The sequence below is a fragment of the Pseudopodoces humilis genome, chromosome 17, assembly GCF_049639895.1.
Source record: "Pseudopodoces humilis isolate 2021_Gansu_Grassland_sample_001 chromosome 17, ASM4963989v1, whole genome shotgun sequence".
NCBI classification, from domain to species: Eukaryota; Metazoa; Chordata; class Aves; order Passeriformes; family Paridae; genus Pseudopodoces; species Pseudopodoces humilis.
The window spans coordinates 17,253,652-17,271,708 of record NC_142216.1 but is presented as its reverse complement, the minus strand read 5'-3'; the positions used below and the strand labels follow the sequence as shown (position 1 = coordinate 17,271,708).

The 18,057-nt window shown below is 55.3% G+C and overlaps 2 protein-coding genes across 2 annotated transcripts in view; one reads left to right on the top strand and one right to left on the bottom strand.

Annotated features, from left to right (window-relative positions):
- The window catches only part of SIL1 (SIL1 nucleotide exchange factor), a 103,726-nt gene extending 98,120 nt beyond the window's left edge, over positions 1–5,606 (top strand). The window contains exons 8-10 of the mRNA XM_088063778.1: positions 1,443–1,539; positions 3,491–3,655; positions 5,157–5,606. Coding sequence (XP_087919904.1) covers positions 1,443–1,539; positions 3,491–3,655; positions 5,157–5,507 — 613 coding nt within the window. The 3' untranslated portion in view covers positions 5,508–5,606. The remainder of the gene's footprint in view (positions 1–1,442; positions 1,540–3,490; positions 3,656–5,156) is intronic.
- A 4,637-nt stretch (positions 5,607–10,243) lies between these two features.
- CTNNA1 (catenin alpha 1) overlaps positions 10,244–18,057 on the bottom strand; it is a 117,817-nt gene continuing 110,003 nt past the window's right edge. The window contains exons 17-18 of the mRNA XM_005533576.3: positions 13,741–13,875; positions 10,244–11,354 (exon numbers count right to left, since the gene is read on the bottom strand). Of these exons, the coding sequence (XP_005533633.1) occupies positions 11,067–11,354; positions 13,741–13,875 (423 nt within the window). The 3' untranslated portion in view covers positions 10,244–11,066. The remainder of the gene's footprint in view (positions 11,355–13,740; positions 13,876–18,057) is intronic.

Genomic DNA, 18,057 nt, shown 5'->3' with positions numbered 1-18,057 from the left:
ATTGACAGAAGAGATCCCCCGGAGGGAGGATGGGTGGTGGGGGAGATGAAGAGCACTGCCACAGCTGGTGACAGAACACAGGTTTTGGTTACATTTCGCACTGCAACCCAAGCGCTGCTGCAGCAGCTCCCTGGCAGCAGTGAGAGCTGTGGCTGAGGTGCTGCAGCAGGGGCAGGGACCTCTGGCAGGGGCAGTTGTGGCTCAGACAGCTGGCACGCTGAGCCCTGACTGTGAAAGCCCTGCCAAGGAGGGAGCCTGGAGCCTCTGACACTTCCACCGCCTTCCCAGGCGTGCCAGAAGTGGGCTTGCAATGTGCCAGCATGGATGGGGACATGGTCTGTCTGTGTGTCTGATTGTCCCTGGGCAGCTGCTGGCATCCTGATCTGAGGTTACAGCCTGTCCTGGCAGGCAGAAGGGTGCATTTATCCACAGTAGTCCTTGGAGAGGAGCTCTTGCTGTGGGAGGTGTGTGGGTGATCAGCACGCTCGCAGCAAGTGAGGGGAGGGGGAAGCAGGAACTGGAATATGGAGGCTGCTCAGGAGTGGATGTGATGTGGAGTGAGAGGATTCACAGAGCCAGGGAGCCACAGGGGAGGGCTCCTTGCCAGGGGAAGCCAGGTGGGATGGGGGGTGTGGTGGGAAGGCCCAGGTGACCCAGTGTGCCCTCCCCACCCCTGCTGCCTTCACTTCAGGGGTGTTTGAGGTGGCTGCAGGGTTTGTACCTTCTCCAAAACCATGAGCCAGGACTGGTGGGAGCTGGGGCATTTTCTTTTGGATCAGGCTGTTCATGTCCACTGTGGGGTGGAAATAGAATTAAATAGAATCACTGAGGTTGGAAAAGCCCTCCCAGCCCATGGAGTCCCAGCTGTGCCCCATCCCCACCTTGTCCCCAGCCCAGAGCACTCAGTGCCACCTCCAGCCCTTCCTGGGACACCTCCAGGGATGGGGATCCAAACCTCCCTGGGCAGTTCCAGTCCCTGAGCTCCCTTTCCATGGGGAAATTCCTGCTGCTGTCCACCCTGAGCCTCCCCTGGCCCAGCCTGAGGCCGTTCCCTCTCCTCCTGTCCCTGTTCCCTGGCAGCAGAGCCCGACCCCCCGGCTGTCCCCTCCTGCCAGGGACTTGTGCAGAGCCAGAAGGGCCCCCTGAGCCTCCTTTTCTCCAGGCTGAGCCCCTTTCCAGCTCCCTCAGCCCCTCCTGGGGCTCCAGCCCCTTCCCAGCTCCGTTCCCTGCCCTGGACACGCTCCAGCCCCTCCAGGGCTCTCTCACAGTTTGGTGCCCAGAACTGGACACAGCCCTCGAGGTGCTCCAGCAGGGCCAGCACAGGGGACAGGCACTGTCCTGGCCCTGCTGTCACCCCAGGGCTGGCACAAGCCAGAGCAGGGTCCCTCCCTCCTTGCCCTGCCCCTCTGTTGGTGACCTGCCTTTTGCTTTCATCCCTGCAGCAACCCCAGAGTGCAGATCGAAGCCATCGAGGGTGGTGCCCTGCAGAAGCTCCTGGTTATCCTGGCCACAGAACAGCCCCTGGCTGTCAGGAAGAAGGTAAGGAGTGGGGCTGCACCTCTGAGTTTGTGCTGAGTTCTGCAAAAACACCTCCAGGATATCAGGGACATCTGAAGAGTGTGGGACCCCCTCTGCTCCCCTCGCTGGCTGGGCTTCACTCCCAGGGGAGCAGGAAGGGGGGCCCTGGATGCCAAACCAGCCCAGCAGCACTGGAGCCCTCACCCCCTGGCTCTGGGGGTGACCCCCAGTGCCTGCAGTGGCTCTCACGGGCACAGGGCTGCAGCTCCCGGGGGCACAGCGAGGGTCCCTGTGGCAGCACAGCCATCACAGGCTGACAAACACAGGAGCTGACGTTTGGAGGAGCTAATTGCTGCAGCCAGCCCTGTGTCCTGCCTTTGGCAGAGGCTTTGGAACAAGGAGCAGCACCGAGAGCCCCCAGCCAAATGTGCAGTGCTGTCCATCGGGCTGGGGGCTTCCTTGCCCTCTCCCCCTCTCTCTCCCTGCCTTCCCTGCTGTATTCCCTGGAGCATGAGATCCCATTACCTTCACTTTGGCCTGTGGTGCCACCTCTGTAACATCACCTGGCTGCTCCCAAGCCCCCAGCCCTGTTTTCCACAGGAACCTCTTGCACGAGGGGTCTGACAGGGTGGGGGAACCGCTGGCTCTTCCATTCACCTGTAATGAGCTCCTTAAAATGCGTTCCCCTTTAACCCTGGTGAGAGTCCTCCAGCAAGTGAAAGGCACAGGAGAAGGCTGTGGAACCCGCTTGCATTTGGCCGTGGATGTGAGATCCCACGGGATGCTCCGGGCTCAGAAACTCCTCCCAGGAGTGCCTGTGGCTCAACCTTTAGCTCCTTTTGGGCTGGGGAGGGACGTGCAGGGGCTCTCACAGCACTGCTGTGAATCCTTTCCAGTGAACCTGAGTGCACCGTGCTGGCAGCCCCTGGAGAAAGGAGAGGGGTGGGCTCAGTATTGCCCACTCCACACACAGCTGTACGAGACCCTCCAAGGGCTGTACTCTCTTTTCCAGGAGGTCAGAGGTTTTCATTTCCAGCTCCTGTGCTGTGTACAGTGTCCTGTGTGTCCAGACTGGATCCCAAGGGCAGCCCCAGCCCCTTCCTGCACATGGCAGCAGCCCCAGGCTCCCGCTGCCGTGGATTTTCCGCCCCGGTGCTCAGAGCCCTGCACTGCAGCGAGGCCAAAAGTGCATTCCTTCCCTCCGCCTTCCTCTGGCCTACGATTAAAAAGGGAGACAGCAGCATCTCAAATGCACCAGCAGCAAGGCGGAGAATGGAAATAGGGAGGAATGGGAGCGGGGAGGACGCGGCTGTCAGCTCAGATCTGTCCGTGCGGAGCGGGCACGGCCCAGCCCGTGTGTGAGGAACCCGGCGTGTGCCCTGCTCCAGGCCAGCCTGTGCCACCACGGCTGCCAGAGCCACCCAGCGGGACAGGCTGGTCCCCAATTGTCCCCTGGCTCCAAGCCGAGCCCCGGACACCGCTGGGTGCTGGCTGTTGGCACGTGGGGCTGCACCCTGCCGGGACCTGGGTGCTGGGGGACATCGTGGCCTTGTCCCCTGACTGTGCAGGTGTGGGGACATCACCCCTGACATCCAGATCATTCATAGGGATCAGGCTGTGCTGGGTGGTGCTGGACGCTCCTCACCCCATCCTGTGGGCTCGGTGCCTGTGTGTGGGTGAGCAGGGGGAACTGATGGGGCTGGGTCTGTCAGGGGCTGCCACAGTGACAGCCCAGCCTGGGTTTGGATGGAAGCACCCAAGGTCTGGCAGCCTCACAGTGCTGGGGAGGGTTGGGATTGCAAACAGGACTGCTGGATATGTCCCTCAGCAAGGAGAGGTTGGGATGTATTCTCCATGGAGCTCTGCAGATGGGCTGGATGTTTCTGCTGTCCCCACTGCTGCCATGAAGAGGGGCTGTGCCACACGGGGTGGCCATGGCCACCATCCTCATTGGCCTCTCTGTCTCCACCAGGCTCTCTTCGCTCTGTCCTCCATACTGAGGCACTTCCCCTATGCCCAGCAGCAGTTCCTCAAGCTGGGTGGCCTCCAGGTGCTCAGGAGCCTCTTCAGGCAGAAGGGGATGGAGCCCCTCCACGTCCGTGTGGTGACGCTGCTCTACGACCTCATCATGGAGAAGGTGAGAGCTGGGATGGCACCTGGGCAGGCACTCCCACCTTCACCCCCAAACCCAGCCAGGCCTGAACATCCTCACGGGACGAGGATGAGGAGGAGCCAGCCCAGCATCAGTGGGGATGAGTCCCCTGCAGCCCCTTGCCCAACACCACACGAGTGCCTGGGGGAGCCCAGAGAAGTTGAAACCTTTGTTGGCCTTCAAGCCAGTGCCACCATTCCCTCCCAAGGGTGTTTAAACAGCAGGACACGAGTAGGGAATGCTGGCCTTGGGTTGTGGTGTCCAGCCAAGGCCAGGGGACAGGCCAGCCCTGCTGTGTCCCTTTGCCTGCTGCACGTCCCTCACTGGAGCCCAGCCCGCCACGTTCCCTGTTTTATTTTCAAATACCCTGGATTACTGCTGTAAGTGTCAGTTTAAAGCCTGTCTTTCCTTGCCATGGCTTGTTGTTCAGTCTGTGCATTTCCCTGACTCCAGAGAATGGGAATTAAATCCACTCTGGCTCAGTTTATGGCCAATTTGCCCTGTGGATTATGGCTGCTCTAATACCTGGGTTGCAGGCACGGCAGAGCAGCACCTCTCTGTTAAATCACTTATTGTCCAGGAGACTTTGTAAAGGTGCAAATTATTTTAGCAGGTCTGAAATCTTATCAGGTGCTGACTGTAACATGATCCTGTCAGCTCTGTGGGAAAGGAGCAGAGAAGGGCATTTTGACTCAACCCATTCCCATTCCCATTCCCATTCCCATTCCCATTCCCATTCCCATTCCCATTCAATCCTGCTGCTCATTTCCAGCTGCCCCCTCTGGCAGCCCCATCTGGTTCCTCCTCCATGGGTCTGGGGCAGGCACAACCTGGCAGATCCCCGGGTTTGTGTTAAAACAACGATTTTTAGCTGCTCTTTGGATTGGGAATGCTGTACCCTGGGTGCTGGGGGCTGCTCTGAGCTGCCTTGGCAGGTTTGGGATGGGCTGGGTGATGTTCAGGTGGGTTGGTTTGGAATAATAAACCACCCTGGCAGCTCTCAGTGTGGAACAGGAGTCACTGGGGCTGGCCTCTCTCGCTGGAAGGGGTCCAGCCCCCTGCAGAATTTCAGTGCTGGGGTTTTCTGGACAAGGCTGGGAGGGGAAGGTCTGGCTGTGGCTGGAGGAGATGGAGATCCCCATCTCTGGGAGGAGCAGCATGGAGCCAAGTGATGATGTTCATTAGGTGCTGCAGGCACCTGTCAGCAGCAAAAGGCAAAGGACCAGAGACTTTACAAGTGCTGCTGAGCTTCCTGCCCCCGAGTCCCCTCCCAGGCTGTGTGACACAGAAACCCCCAGTCACTGGGAGATTTCCAGGACGGACAGACAGCCCCTGGCCAGGGAGCCAGGACACAACCTCAGTCTGGTTCTCTGTGGCAAGTCCATGGCAGGTGGTACAGGACATTCATCCTCCTCTACTGTGCCAGCTCCTGGGAGCAGTCCCTCTCTGACAGGGACATTAATCTGCGTTCCACCACTTCCCACAGATGCTGCTTGAGGACCCGCAGCACGGAGAGCAGATGGAGGAGAAAATCCAGCAGTACCGGCAGGTCAGGCTGGTGCCGGCGGTGGTGGAGCAGGGCTGGTGCTCCCTGGTACCCAACCTGCTGGCCATGCCCGAGCATGACACCCGGGAAAAGGTCCTCAAGCTGGTGGGGGTCCTGGTGGCCTTCTGCAGGGAGCACTACCGGGGGGACCCCGCGCTGGGCACCACCCTCAGCCTCCTGCGCAGCGAGTACGAGGAGCTGGCGGCCGAGGAGCAGAGGGAAGGGGACAAGGACGGCTACTTCAGGGAGCTCCTGGGCTCTATAAACACCATCATCCAGGAGCTGAGGTGAAACCGTGGGTTCAGTCCAGTTCCAGGGAATTTGGGGTGGCAGCAAGTTTGGATGGCAGCGGTGTAGGTGCACTTTGGAATAAACTGCTGGATGAGACGAGCTCCCAGCACTGTGTGCCAATAACTTGGTTATTAAAGTATATTGGGGCGTGGGGAATGGCTTGTTTTCATGGAATACCACTGGAAAAACAGGTGTACAGTGGAGGAACAAGCTGAGGGCTCAGCTGGGGAATTTGGGGTTTGCAGAAGGGGAACAAGCGGTGTTCCCTTGGGGGGCTGTGTTTGTGTCACCCCCAGGAGGGGATGTTTGAATCCCAGCACTCCCTCCAGGCCTGGCAGAGCCCAGCTGGTCACTTCCATCCCCCAGTCCTTGCAGGGCTCTGCCACCACCAGGGATGGGCACAAAGGCCACCAGATCCCCCCTGTGACCCTGAAGCCACTGGGCTCTAATATTTGTGGCTCCCACGTACAGTGTGTCACTTGTTACTGTTAAGTAGCAGGGCTAATTATTGATTCTCTTTTGAGCTTTCTCTTTTTGGGGTTTGTTCAGACTGTTTTTGCTGGCATTAATTTTATGTTTTTTCCCTATTTTTATCTGAAACGCTTTTCCCAGCCAGCCTTGCCAAAGCTTCGCTTTGTAGGCTTTAAAAAAAATAAAATATATCTGATGGCAACAAGTCAGAATAAGCATGGGAAGGGGCTTTTCTGCTGCAAACCTGAGCCTCTGGAACGATGGCAGGTGAAGCAGGGATCCAGGAGTGGGGGGATCAGCACAGGGATTTCTCAGGCCCTGCCTGGCCTTGTCACTGTGTCACACTGGATTTGAGGTGGGGATTGTCTAACACCTCCTTAGGGGATGAGCCAGGGAGAAAACCACCAGCAGCCCTCCCTGTCCAACCCCAAAACCAAAACCCCACTCACTCTTTCTTAAAGTCCTGACAAGATTTTGAGCAGGGGCTCTCTGGGGCCTGTGCTGGTCCTGGGGATGGAGGGGTGCCCGTGGGCCTCTGGGACAGCTCAGGAGGGAGCAGGTGCTGGCTCCTGGCCAGTGCCAACAGTGCCAGCCCTGGGACAGCCCCTGTGGCCTGGGATGGCAGCAGGAGGTGCCTGTGTCCCTGGCAAGGTCCTGGTGACCCTCCCAGGCTGTTTCCCGCACACCGGCACAGTGACACAGCCAAGGATGTGGAGCACTGAAAGGAGGCCAAGAAATGAAAACAAAGAAGAGTTTCCTGGCAGTGCTGCTCGTGGGCACTGGGCCCTGGCTGGGCACTCGTGGGCCAGAGGCTGGGTGAGGTCCTGGGCAGTGCTGGTGCTCAGGGTCCCCACATCCACCCCGTGTCCCCCTGCCCAGGGGGCTCCGGGCTCTGCAGGGGGATCACCCAAGGAGGGGTGGCCAGAGGGGACCCCTGGGCTGCAGCCACCTCCTCTCTGCAGCTCCTGCAGGTCTCAGGGGTCCTGTCTGAGCACTGGCAGTGCAGCCATGGCACTTGCAGGGCACTCACTGCACCATGGGCAGCGTGGCCAAGGCTCAGCCGGGGGGGCTGCACCCCAAAGAGGAGCGTCCTTCCTCCGTCTGCAGGCCATGTGTCCCCAGAGGGTGACACAGAAGGGCAGGCGAGTCCTGGGCTGCTTTCCCTGGCCACAAATGCCAGCCCAGGCCGGTGTCCCCACTAATGACAGGTTTGTTTCCCAAGTGGTGCTGCTGGTCCACAGCCCGGGGTAAAGACAGGGCTGCTGTGGCTGCCTGACCCTCCCCTGGCAGGGATGGGGACAGGGACAGGGTCAGGGCTGAACCTGTCCGGCCCCAGCCCCTGTGCAGAGCCACAGGCAGGGCTGGAGGAGCCCCAGGGGTTGGGGGGGGTCCTGGGGCAGATGGAAACCTTGGTTAGGGCTCACTGGACCCTCTCCCAGTGCAGCTCTGGGAGGTGGGATGGGCACTTCCATCCTTAATTTTGGAGCTAAAAGGGTCCCCTCATTCCTCCAGCTATGAGGGGAGGTCAGGCTAAGCACTGGAGTCAGAGCTGGCCAGGCCAGGAACAGCTCCTTCTCCTTCCCCTGCACCCACAAGAGCATCAGGGGGGCTGTGCTGGCTCAGTCTGGGCTCCCCAAAGCCTGGCACCCTTAGGCAGGGAGTGCTCGGGGCAGAGCCCACAGTGTGTGTCTCCCCAGCCTCCCCCATCCACAGCAGCACTGGAGCAGCTGATGTCCCTTAATGGATTTTTCCTTTTCTCACCCGTTTGTTGGGGTTTTGGATGCACTCGCCCCTCCCCACCCTCTCTGCTCTCTCCTCAAGTTGTGAGGTTGAGGTTTGGCAGCCGTGGCCTGGTTTGGACCCGTGCAAGCACACACGGCTCGGGGTGCCCTGCTCCCCTCTCCTGGCACATCCCAGAGGCAGTGAGAGCAGGGAGGGCTGCAGTGGGAAAGGCGCTCATTAACGGGCATTAAATCGTGGCACGGAACTTCACACACAATTAAAGCGGCATAAATTCAACGTGGCTCCATTCACCACGGAATTGAATTAAGAGCACTTGAAATCTGGAATAAGACTTATCTCCTGAGGATTTAATGTGGTTTCACTAATACACTTTAGAAGATAACGTGGGTTCATCTTCCTGAGCTCCCTGCACTGCCAGGTCTGCCAGGCTCTGGCTCAGCCTCAGTGGAGCTGCTGTCCCACTGTACTGCAAAAAAACCCCCAAATCTCTTCAAAAAACCCCCAAACCCTCCAGCAAGCAGTCTGGCTGTTGCAGGCAGTGCCTGGGGAGCAGCCGTGGGAAGCCGGCGGGCAGGGAAATCCCACAGCCTCGGTGGGTCCCCGCATCCCCACGGAGGGCTGGATTGGGCGGTGGGGTCTGGCTCCTCGCCCACTGCCGGGGGAAGCGGCTGGAGCATCCCCGGAGCTCTCCCTGCCCGTCCGAGCCCAGCGTCGTCCTCCGGCACGAGCCCTTCCCCAGCGCTTAATTACACGGAGCAGTAATTGCTGTAATTCTCCTCAATTGGCTCCCTAATAAAGTCGCAGCTTCGCTGGCGGCCGGACCCCCTCGCTGAGCCGCTGCTCCAGCGCTGCTTTCCCACGCAGGGCTGGAATTCCCTGGCACGGTGGGATCGGAGCTTTGGGGTTTTTGAACTCCTGACCCACCCGGCTCTTGGGCTGGTGCTGAACAACCCGGAGGGGCTGGAGCAGGGACAGGAGCTGGGGATGGAGCTGGGGCTGGAGTGGGGACAGGAGCCAGGGATGGAGCCAGAGCCAGGGATGGAGCAGGGACAGGAGCCAGGGATGGAGCTGGGGATGGAGCAGGGACAGGAGCCAGGGATGGAGCTGGGGATGGAGCAGGGACAGGAGCCAGGGATGGAGCTGGGGATGGAGCAGGGACAGGAGCCAGGGATGGAGCTGGGGATGGAGCAGGGACAGGAGCCAGGGATGGAGCTGGGGATGGAGCAGGGGCTGGAGCAGAAGCCGGGGCTGGAGCAGAAGCCGGGGCTGGAGCCAGGGCAGGGTCGCTCCAGGATGAGGAGCCGCCCTGCCCCGGCCCCAGGATCTCCCCAGCCCCGGTGGCTCCACCATCAACTGCTGGAACTGGGGTTTCACCACACAAAATCCCATCTCTGCTGAGGGGAGAGGCGTTTTCTCCCCTCCAGCCGCTGCTGCTGCACTCCTGAAGGGAACAATTAAATGTTACACCAAAAACGATTCATCTCGATGCCCTTCTCTGCTCCAAACCCAAACACGAGTCCCAGAGGAGCAACTCTCGGGTACAAAAGAAATGTGAGTTGAGGTTTTTTTGGCCTCCTGTCCCCATCGTGTTCCTGCTGCTCTCACACCCCCTGGGGCTGTAGCTCTCACCATCTTAATTTCTTGATGCTCAATGTTTGTAGCATAAATTAAACTAACATGTATTTAAAAGCTAAATACATGTAAATTTGTCTGTACATCTTAATAGAGGTATTTTTTTTAAGCTTATTAATAGATTGTATTGGGGGGGAGTCATTGGCTGTACTCCCCAAACAGCCTAGGGAATGTCACCTTTAAGACAATACCAGGAGAAAAAAAAAACCATATTGTATAAATTCAGTTAATAATTATCTCTAAAAGAAGACCTACAGGCTGTTAACCCCCAAATGGCAGTGGAGCACAGCTCCCCCCCTGAGCCTGTTTACATGTTAAGGCTATATGAAAATAGCCTATAATTCCACTGGTTAATAGCAGTACTCAAGAGGCCAAAATGCTTGAAAACATAATACATTTGGCAAAAATATCTCAAAAAACTATTTAGCTTAATTCTGACCAGCATTACAGTAACACAACAGCAATAACCTTAATACAGTAAATTATGAGCTGATTGAGATAAATAAAATTATAGCATTTCAGTGCCAAGGCTCAGCTCTAAAATGGAGCTGCACTTTAGACATTGACTGCAGCCCAGGCTTTTCCAGCTCCACAGGAACAGGCACCGCTTCCCTGCACCCGACTCGACTGGGATGTGTGAAACACACCGAAATTCATAAAATTTAAATAAGACAGCGAAATTATACCTTGTAGCTATAGTTATCACAAATAATGTACAGTCTAAATTGCAGCCTGAGCAAACACGATTTCCTGGGTGCCTCTGGAAGCCCAAGGCGGGATGCAGAGCAATTATGAGGAATGAGCACAAAGCTGATTTGCATCTGAATGGCGAGGGGGGGGCGAGGGGCGGGCTGGGCCCCGCTCCATTCACAGCACCACAATGAACCAGCTGGGAAAAGCAACTTTATTAGTGTCCCGCAGCAAAACACATTAGTAATTTGTAACCAGGCATTACAAGCACACCGGGGGAGGTTTCCGCAGGGATCGGCCCCGGGAGCTCCCCGGCAGCAGCGGAGCCCCTCCGAGGGAGCGGTGCCACCAGGGTTTCTAAGGAAATTTTTTGGGAAATGCCCAGAGGGCTCTGGGGCAGCCCAGGAAAAGCAGCATCACATCCCCGGGGCACCGCCGAGCCCAGCTCCAAACACCATCCTCAGCAAAACCCAGCACGGGTGGAGCGTTTTTCCAGCTGTTTTCCAGTTGTGCTCACACAGCCGGTGCCTGCTGGAATTTCAAACTCCTGAGCTTGCTCCCTCTCCACCCCCACAGAGATACACTAGCACATACAATACTTGCATTAAGTTTTTTTGAGTAAAAAAATCTAACTTTTGTCTCTCGATCACCGTGATAAAGTGAGTCTCTGAGTAGCATGATCCAGTATTAGTGTTAACCGTTAGTTGTACTGTAAAATCCTCTTTGGTTATAGAATATTTCATTTAAAGCAAGATTACAAAAACAGTTTCCAGCTAGAAATCCACCCCTGTAATCTAAAAGCCATCTAAATTACCACACTTCTGCAGGCTGAAGATATACTGATAGGACTTAAAAATTTGAGTATCTCCCTGGGTAATCTAAACAAAATTATCAAAATTATATTAAGTAAATACATTTGAAGGAATAGTAAATTTTTGAAAAATTCTTAGGGTATTAAAAGTAGAGTTCTGGAAGTAGCAGTAAGTGGGCTAGAGAAAAACACCCCCGAGCCAGAGCTCTCCTCTAGATACTCTCCATGGCCTTGAACTCGCTGAGGGCCTGCACGGGGTTCACGTGCTTCTTCTGGGATGCCCTCTTGATTTTCGTCTGGGTCTCGTCCTGCTTCTCCCTCTTGACCAGGGGTTTCTTCTCTGGAGCCTTCATCTTCCAGGAGACGGCCGGCAGGTTGAGGGAGGCCATGCCCTGGGACTTCTGGTACTTGGTGGAGGCCACGTAGGAGGCCTTGACCGTCTGCACCACGGCGTTCATCAGGTTCTTGGCCGCCTGGATCAGGGACATGGCGCTGTCCACCTGCCAAGGGACACACGGTCACACCCACGGAACCCCAAACACGGCCTTCCACTGAGCACACCTCAGGCCTGGGGGTAAAACCACTTGAAAACTGATTCATGTGGCTGATTTATATTTTTCCTTTGAAAGCTGAGGCTCCTGGTTTGAGGCAGGATTTTCCTCTGGACGCTCGCTGGTTACAAACCTGACTCGTGCCACCAACACAAAAGCAGTGTTTGCCCCCCTGTCTTCATTTCCATATTAATGGTAGTGGGAACCATTTGTATTCTGACCTTTGCTTTTGTGACTAAGCTTTAACAGTTGCTTATTCTCTAATGAAATTAATAAAGCTGTAGTAATATCTTAATCACTGATAATAAATATTTAAATTGCCCTACAATACTGAGTTGGATTGGGAAGGAAGGAACACAACTGCATCACCAGCCTGGCCTGGAGCCCTTTCCCAGCTGGTTCCTGATTTACAAGAGCATCAAAACAAGGAAAAACATGAATTTGTCAGAGCTGTAGGGCACAGTGGGGATAAAGAGCTGAGAGCAGGGCTGGGTGGAAGAGGGGAGGAGCACTGTGGTGACCTCAGCTGGCACCCCCTTCTCCAGGGGCCGGGGTCCTGCTCTGGGTGGGATCCCTGGCTTGCCAAGGCCCAGTGGGCTGGGACAGGGGCTTGATCTGGGGCAGGGCTTGGTTCTGGTGGCTTCTCTGGGGCACTGTCCCCTCCCTTCCACCCCACATGGCACCTCAGATCCTCTGGCAAACCACTGAGCTCTGCCCTCCTCCTCACCAGGCTGGAAACCACAGCCCTGGAGTGTTTCCAGGAATCCTCACAGCAGGAGGAATCGTTAAAGGCCAGGAGAGCAGGAGGTGCTTTCTGAATGAGCTGTCAGACTCTGAAGGTGCCAGCTCTGCCCACCTGGGCCGTGGTTCTGGTGCAGGGGCAGGGCACTAACACTGGACAGAACTTTCCTTTCAGACAGGTGATGCCTCTGCACTGGCTGAGGTCTTCATCTGATCATCCCATGGACATTAACACTGCTGCTGCCAACCCCCAGCCCCGCTGGACAGGCTCGAGAAGGGATAAAAGCAGGAGGTCAGACCACAGAGGCCAGGCTGTTCTGTCACTAATTCATGGCAGAGGGGATGTAACTCCTGGAGACACTGAGTAACTGCACTGAAGCCCTGGAGTAGGTATTGCTGCACAGTAACACATATCCTGCTTTGACAGCACCATGCCTTCAGCCTCCCAGCTCCAGGACAGAATAGCAGCACATCCACCACAGCCCCTGGGGCTGCTCTGGGGGCTGGAAAGGCAGCAGGAGGGGCAGCACAGCTCCATCACCCCAGATGGGCTCAGCTCCTGCAGGGATGGCTATTGCTGCTGCTGCCCCAAAGCTCTCCTTCCACAGCTCTCCCTGTTATTTTGGGGGAAATCTGTGCTAATAAGTTTAAGCAACTGAAGTATCAAGCAGGGTTTCACTGGAAAATATCAGTGGCACAGGGTGCCCAGAGCAGCTGTGGCTGCCCCTGGATCCCTGGCAGTGCCCAAGGCCAGGTTGGACAGGGTTTGGAGCAGCCTGGGGTGGTGGAAGGTGTCCCTGCCATGGCAGGGGTAGGATGGGATGAACTTTAAGGTCCCTTCCAACCCAAACTGTTCCATGATTCTGTGGAAATATAACAGAATGTGGGAAGTTTTTCCATTTGCTGATCAGGATTCAGGGAGCAATTCTGGACTATCAGCAAATTCTGTCCCTTCTTCCAGCCTCTTTCCTCAGTCCTGACACGGCTGGGCAAAAGCACCAGTGACCAAACGTGCCTGTGCAGGGCAAGGAAGAGTATGCCAGAAAAAATTAAGAATTTAGCTTCACTTCCCTCCCCCCAAATATCTGTCATACAGAATCCTCTTAGGAGGAAGCATTTCATGAACTACAGGGAAAAAAGTTATTTGCAAAGTTAAGGCTGGAATAAGGAAGCAAGCTGGCCTGGGGCAGCTTCCAGCTGTCAGAAACCAGAACAGCCACTAAAAATCCCTGCACTCTTCAGGGCACAGCCATCCTGAAATATTAACATCTCCAGAGCATTGCAGGACCCCAGCATGTTCCAAGGCTGTGCAGAGACGTGGGGCAGGTTTAGCTGCACAGATAAAGCGATTTAACCTCACTAAGAGTGAAAAGCAGTCTGGAAAACAGATTACACAGAGGTGAAGTGAATCTGTCTACAAACAGTGTTGAGTAAGGAAATGTGAAGTCTGTATTTTCACAGCAAGAGAACAGCGAGGCAGCAACACAAACTCTGCATGCATTAAAGCTGTGCACGCTCCAGCACCTCCTGTGTATTTTCTGTGCTGTTTAACACGGGAGTGGGCTCAGAACAGGCTGGGCTGTGCCATACTTACCCCAGACACGACGAGCTCCCCGCCCAGGTTCTGCACCTCGGCCTTCACCTTGCTGCAGATGTTGAGCTGGTGGCAGTAGAGCGCGATGCGCTGCAGGTAGGCCAGCAGGTCCTGCTTGCACGCTGAGTCCGGGCACTGCGGGAGAATCAGAGGAGGAATTAGGGAATTAGGAATTAGGGGCTGTGTTAGAGCCTCATCCCTAAAGGGCTGCAGCTGTGCCAGACCAGCACTGCAGGAAAGGAAGCACGCAATGCTGATGGAATGGAGCAGTAACAAAGAGTAAAAGGGCACTGTGGGTGCTGTGCACGCGAGGGAAAAGGGCAGGGAAGGTTTGATGGAACCATTCTCGGAGGCAGCTCGGCAGCACCACAGCTGGGGCACAGCCAAACCAGCACCTCCCCCTGGAGCAGGGTGTGGGCAGGAGAGCCCTGGGCTTTCAGACAGCTGAGCAGCATGAAAGGCATCTAAAAGCCAGGAGCCATGAGCAGGGGCAGCACTGGGCAGGCTCCATCCAGCTGCCCTGCAGCAGCCCTCCCAGGGAGGAGTAACAGGAGGAAGAGGAAGAGAAGAAGGACTATTTACCCTCCCCATGATGCTTTAAGTTTTAGCTTTCATATTTTCCAAATTCTGTACTGCATTAGAATATAACTCTGAACTTCATATGAAGTGTTGGCAAGTTCTCCTCACTCCTTTTCCAGCCCCAGAACCAAGGACACCATTGCAGCTTCAGGCCCAAAAAGTGTAACCAGTTCACTGTAACAATTCACTAATTGAGGAGAGCAACCTGGGAGGATGGGACTGCATCACCTGCAGCTGTAATTGGACAATTAACCCTAATATGCTAATGGACTGAAATAAAAGTGTGAAAACTCGTGACTCAGAGTTCATCTTGCATCCATCGTGGGCAGAGTCATGGCCAGGCTCTTGTACTGCCCAAGGTGTATCCTTTAAAGGCCTTTTAATAACTCCCTGCTTTATTCCTTTAACTCTGCCCAGCCTCTGTTCCAGGGAGCCTCTTTAGGCATCACCCAGAGCAGGTCTGTCAGCTGTAAAAGGTCCTTCCTGTAGTGCACAGGATGCAGCAGTGATGGTCTGACACCCAAGGTCTCAAGCTGCAGGTGTTACCAATTCCTCCCTCAATCCTCAACCTCAACTATTCCAAGCTCCAAAGCGATAAACCCGACAGCAACTCAATTACCTGCAGCAAACAGAGATTTTCCTGACTTCTGCTCCCATCTCGTAGCAGTGGGGAAAGCAGGTTCCTCACCAGGCACAAAATGACATTTTTAAGGTGCTTGCTGCAGCACTCATCCGTAAGAGAAAGGAAACTTTTTCAGCTTTGCACAAAAGGCTCTGCAGGAGTCCCTCTGTGCAGCTCAGGAAGGGCATTTTCTGGGACAGAATCCAAGAATGAGCCAGGCTCAGGCTGGATTTCCAGAGCAGAGGGGAGCCCATGTGAGGAGCAGCCACGGTCCAGAGCAGGCTGTGGGGAGGGCTCTGCTGCCCACGCCAGCCCCTTTAGGAGCAGCAGCAATGGGGAGCCAGCAGCAGGTCCCCCATGGGCCACCTCAGCCCCAGGGGCACCCCACATGTTCACACACACAAACAACATCTCCAGCTCCACATCCATGTAATTTACACCACATTGGGTCACACCCAATGTTGCTTCAGCCCTGCTCTGAACCCCAGAGAAGCATCACTTGTACCCCACAGAGAGCTCCTGCTCTTTGTTCCACAGAAATGATCACTCATCATCTCATCCAGTATCCACAGGTCTCCTGGACCAAACCAACACCATCAGACTGCCATTATATTGTGCTCTGAAGCAGGCTGCACTGTGGCCAGCATTATTTCAGCTGTAGCAGTGGAATCCACCTGGCATTACCCAGGCACAGGCACACCCTGCAGGGATCTCCAGCCTTCCAGACAGCTGCACCCCATCCAGAGTGATTTAAGAGCTCTTTTTCACACGCCCCTGTTCACAGCAAAACCCCATTTCACCTAAGACACTGATCCTGTGCAATGGACCATCTGATGAAGATTCATAATGGACATGGCATGACTGGAAGATTAATCTTCAGTGTGGCACCACTTCATTACTTAAAGCTTCACTCCAGCTGAGGGTTGTTGCACTGGCTGTGCAGCCTCTCACCACTTTGAGGGCAAGGTAGGAATCTCCTCCTGGCTGTGAGCAGCAGGCTCTGAGCCCTGATTCTCCCTGCAGGCCTCTCCTCAGCTATGACATGGAAGCAGAAACTCTTCTCTTTGTATAAAAGAGAGGAGCAGATTGTGGTGCACACGCAGGGATGTGCAAACAGGGTCCCACTCACATGGAGCATTTCCTTCCCAACAGCACCTGATCTGCCAGAACAGGCACTTCCCTTTGCAGTGAAGGCAAGTGCAGCTAACACACACATTTGTTTTTTTTCCAGGGCCAGAACAAGTGACTCTTGCAAGGCAAAGCAGTCTCTGTGCTGAGCAGGGCTAACTCAGGTGCCACAGCAATGTGCACACACAGGGGCACTGCAGTGGGAGATCTGCACAGCTTCAGGGGCATCTGACCCCACCAAGAGACATAAACCCACCTCTTAGTCCCAAGGAAAATGATGGAACAGCCAAATTAATCTCAGCTCTCAATGGGGGCACGCAGCTTCCCTCGGTGCAGTGAAACCCTGCCTAACGAAGCAGCAAAGCTTGCAGGTTAATTTTTTAAGCTAATCAATATTAGTCAGCACTACAAGATGTTTTAGAGCAAGTCCACAAATAGCCCTGGCCAAAGAGTTAAGGAAAAGCTCAAATTACCATTTTAGAAACTGATCTCCATCTCCCAAAGAGCTCATCCAGCACAGCGAGCGAGCAGCACTGGAGGGGCTCGAGGGCTGACAAACGCTCAGTACAGCATGTCAGGGGATGGCTCAACAATTCCAGCTACTCTGTAGGGCTATGAAACCATTCCAGGAAAGACTCTTAAGGCAGGAGGCTGCTGCACCATCACCAACAGCTGAGGAAGGCAGCAAAACCTTCATGGAACAGGAATCATCACGGGGTTGTGTACATCAATATGGTGTGAGATGGAAACCCACATCATCTCCTGTGTGTGCTATTTCTGCAGGCAGGATTGAGGACTCAGCTCAAAGACAGATGAGGTTTAAATGGAGATGTAACACAAGATAAAAAAGAGCATCAACAAAAGGCACTGCGGGTGCCTGCAGGAGCCTTGTCCTTTCCTAGGCAGGAGCACTCGGATAAAAATCAAAAAACCCAAAAGGCAACAGTTTAAACAGCGATCAAGAATGATGACATTATTGGATTAACCCACAGCCACAACCCCCATCTGCAGAGCTGCCATGGGAGGACTCCCACAGCACAGCCCAGCAGGGAGTGCAGTGTAGATGGAAATGAACGTGTGGGGGGACACCCCACCTTCCCAAACCCCAAAACTGAGCTGCAGCCACAGACTCAGGGAAGGTTACTGGCAAAAGCTCAGCTGGCTGCTCCAGGTCAAATCCAGGATCCATCCTGGACACAGCAAACACCCCCCAATTTCAGTTCCTGCTGCCCCAGCTGAGCCTGCAGAGAAGCAGAATCACCCTTTGATCTGTTTTTGCAGAGAGGAGGGGCAGGGGAAGCCAGCAGAGCCCTGGTGGTGTGTGCTGATGGACACAGCCCATCCCCAGTGGCTACAGGTGACAGCCAGCAACTGCAGAGCTTCTTCCTCCCACTGCCTCTCCCTTTGGAATGGGCCCTGCTGCACCAGGAATTCCCAATAAATGCCCCTCAGCAGGAGCTGCCAGCAGCTGTTCTGGGCAGGCAGCTCCCTGGCACTGGCCACGTGTGCCAGCAGCTGCCACCAGCCTGTGCCCAGGGTCCCCAGCACTGCCCCCCAGCCAGGGACCAGTCTCCCCAGCAAGAGGCTGCTGGAGCCTTTTTGTGGAAGTGGGGCAGCCCCCACCCTCACTGGAGATCAGAACCGACATCACCTCGGCCTCCCACCGCTACGAAAGGAAAAAGGAACAGAAATTTCCTTTGGCTTTGTAGGTGTTTGGACATTGAAAAAAGAAATAATAGAGAGAAGCCTTGTCTTGCTGCAAACCCTTGTCATCTGTGTTGTGCTCAGGGAATATTCCCTGTTCCCAGCAAGCAGCTGCTTGGAGTGAGGGATGGAAACCTCAGGGAGAACCTGCAGCTGGGACTCCTCCCAACAGACAGGGAATTCCTGGCACAGCAGCTCGTGGAGTTTCAGAGGAATGTGCTGCCCAAGGGCCTGATGGCAGGGCTGGGAGCTGCTGGCACACTGACACGAGGGGTCACAGCTCT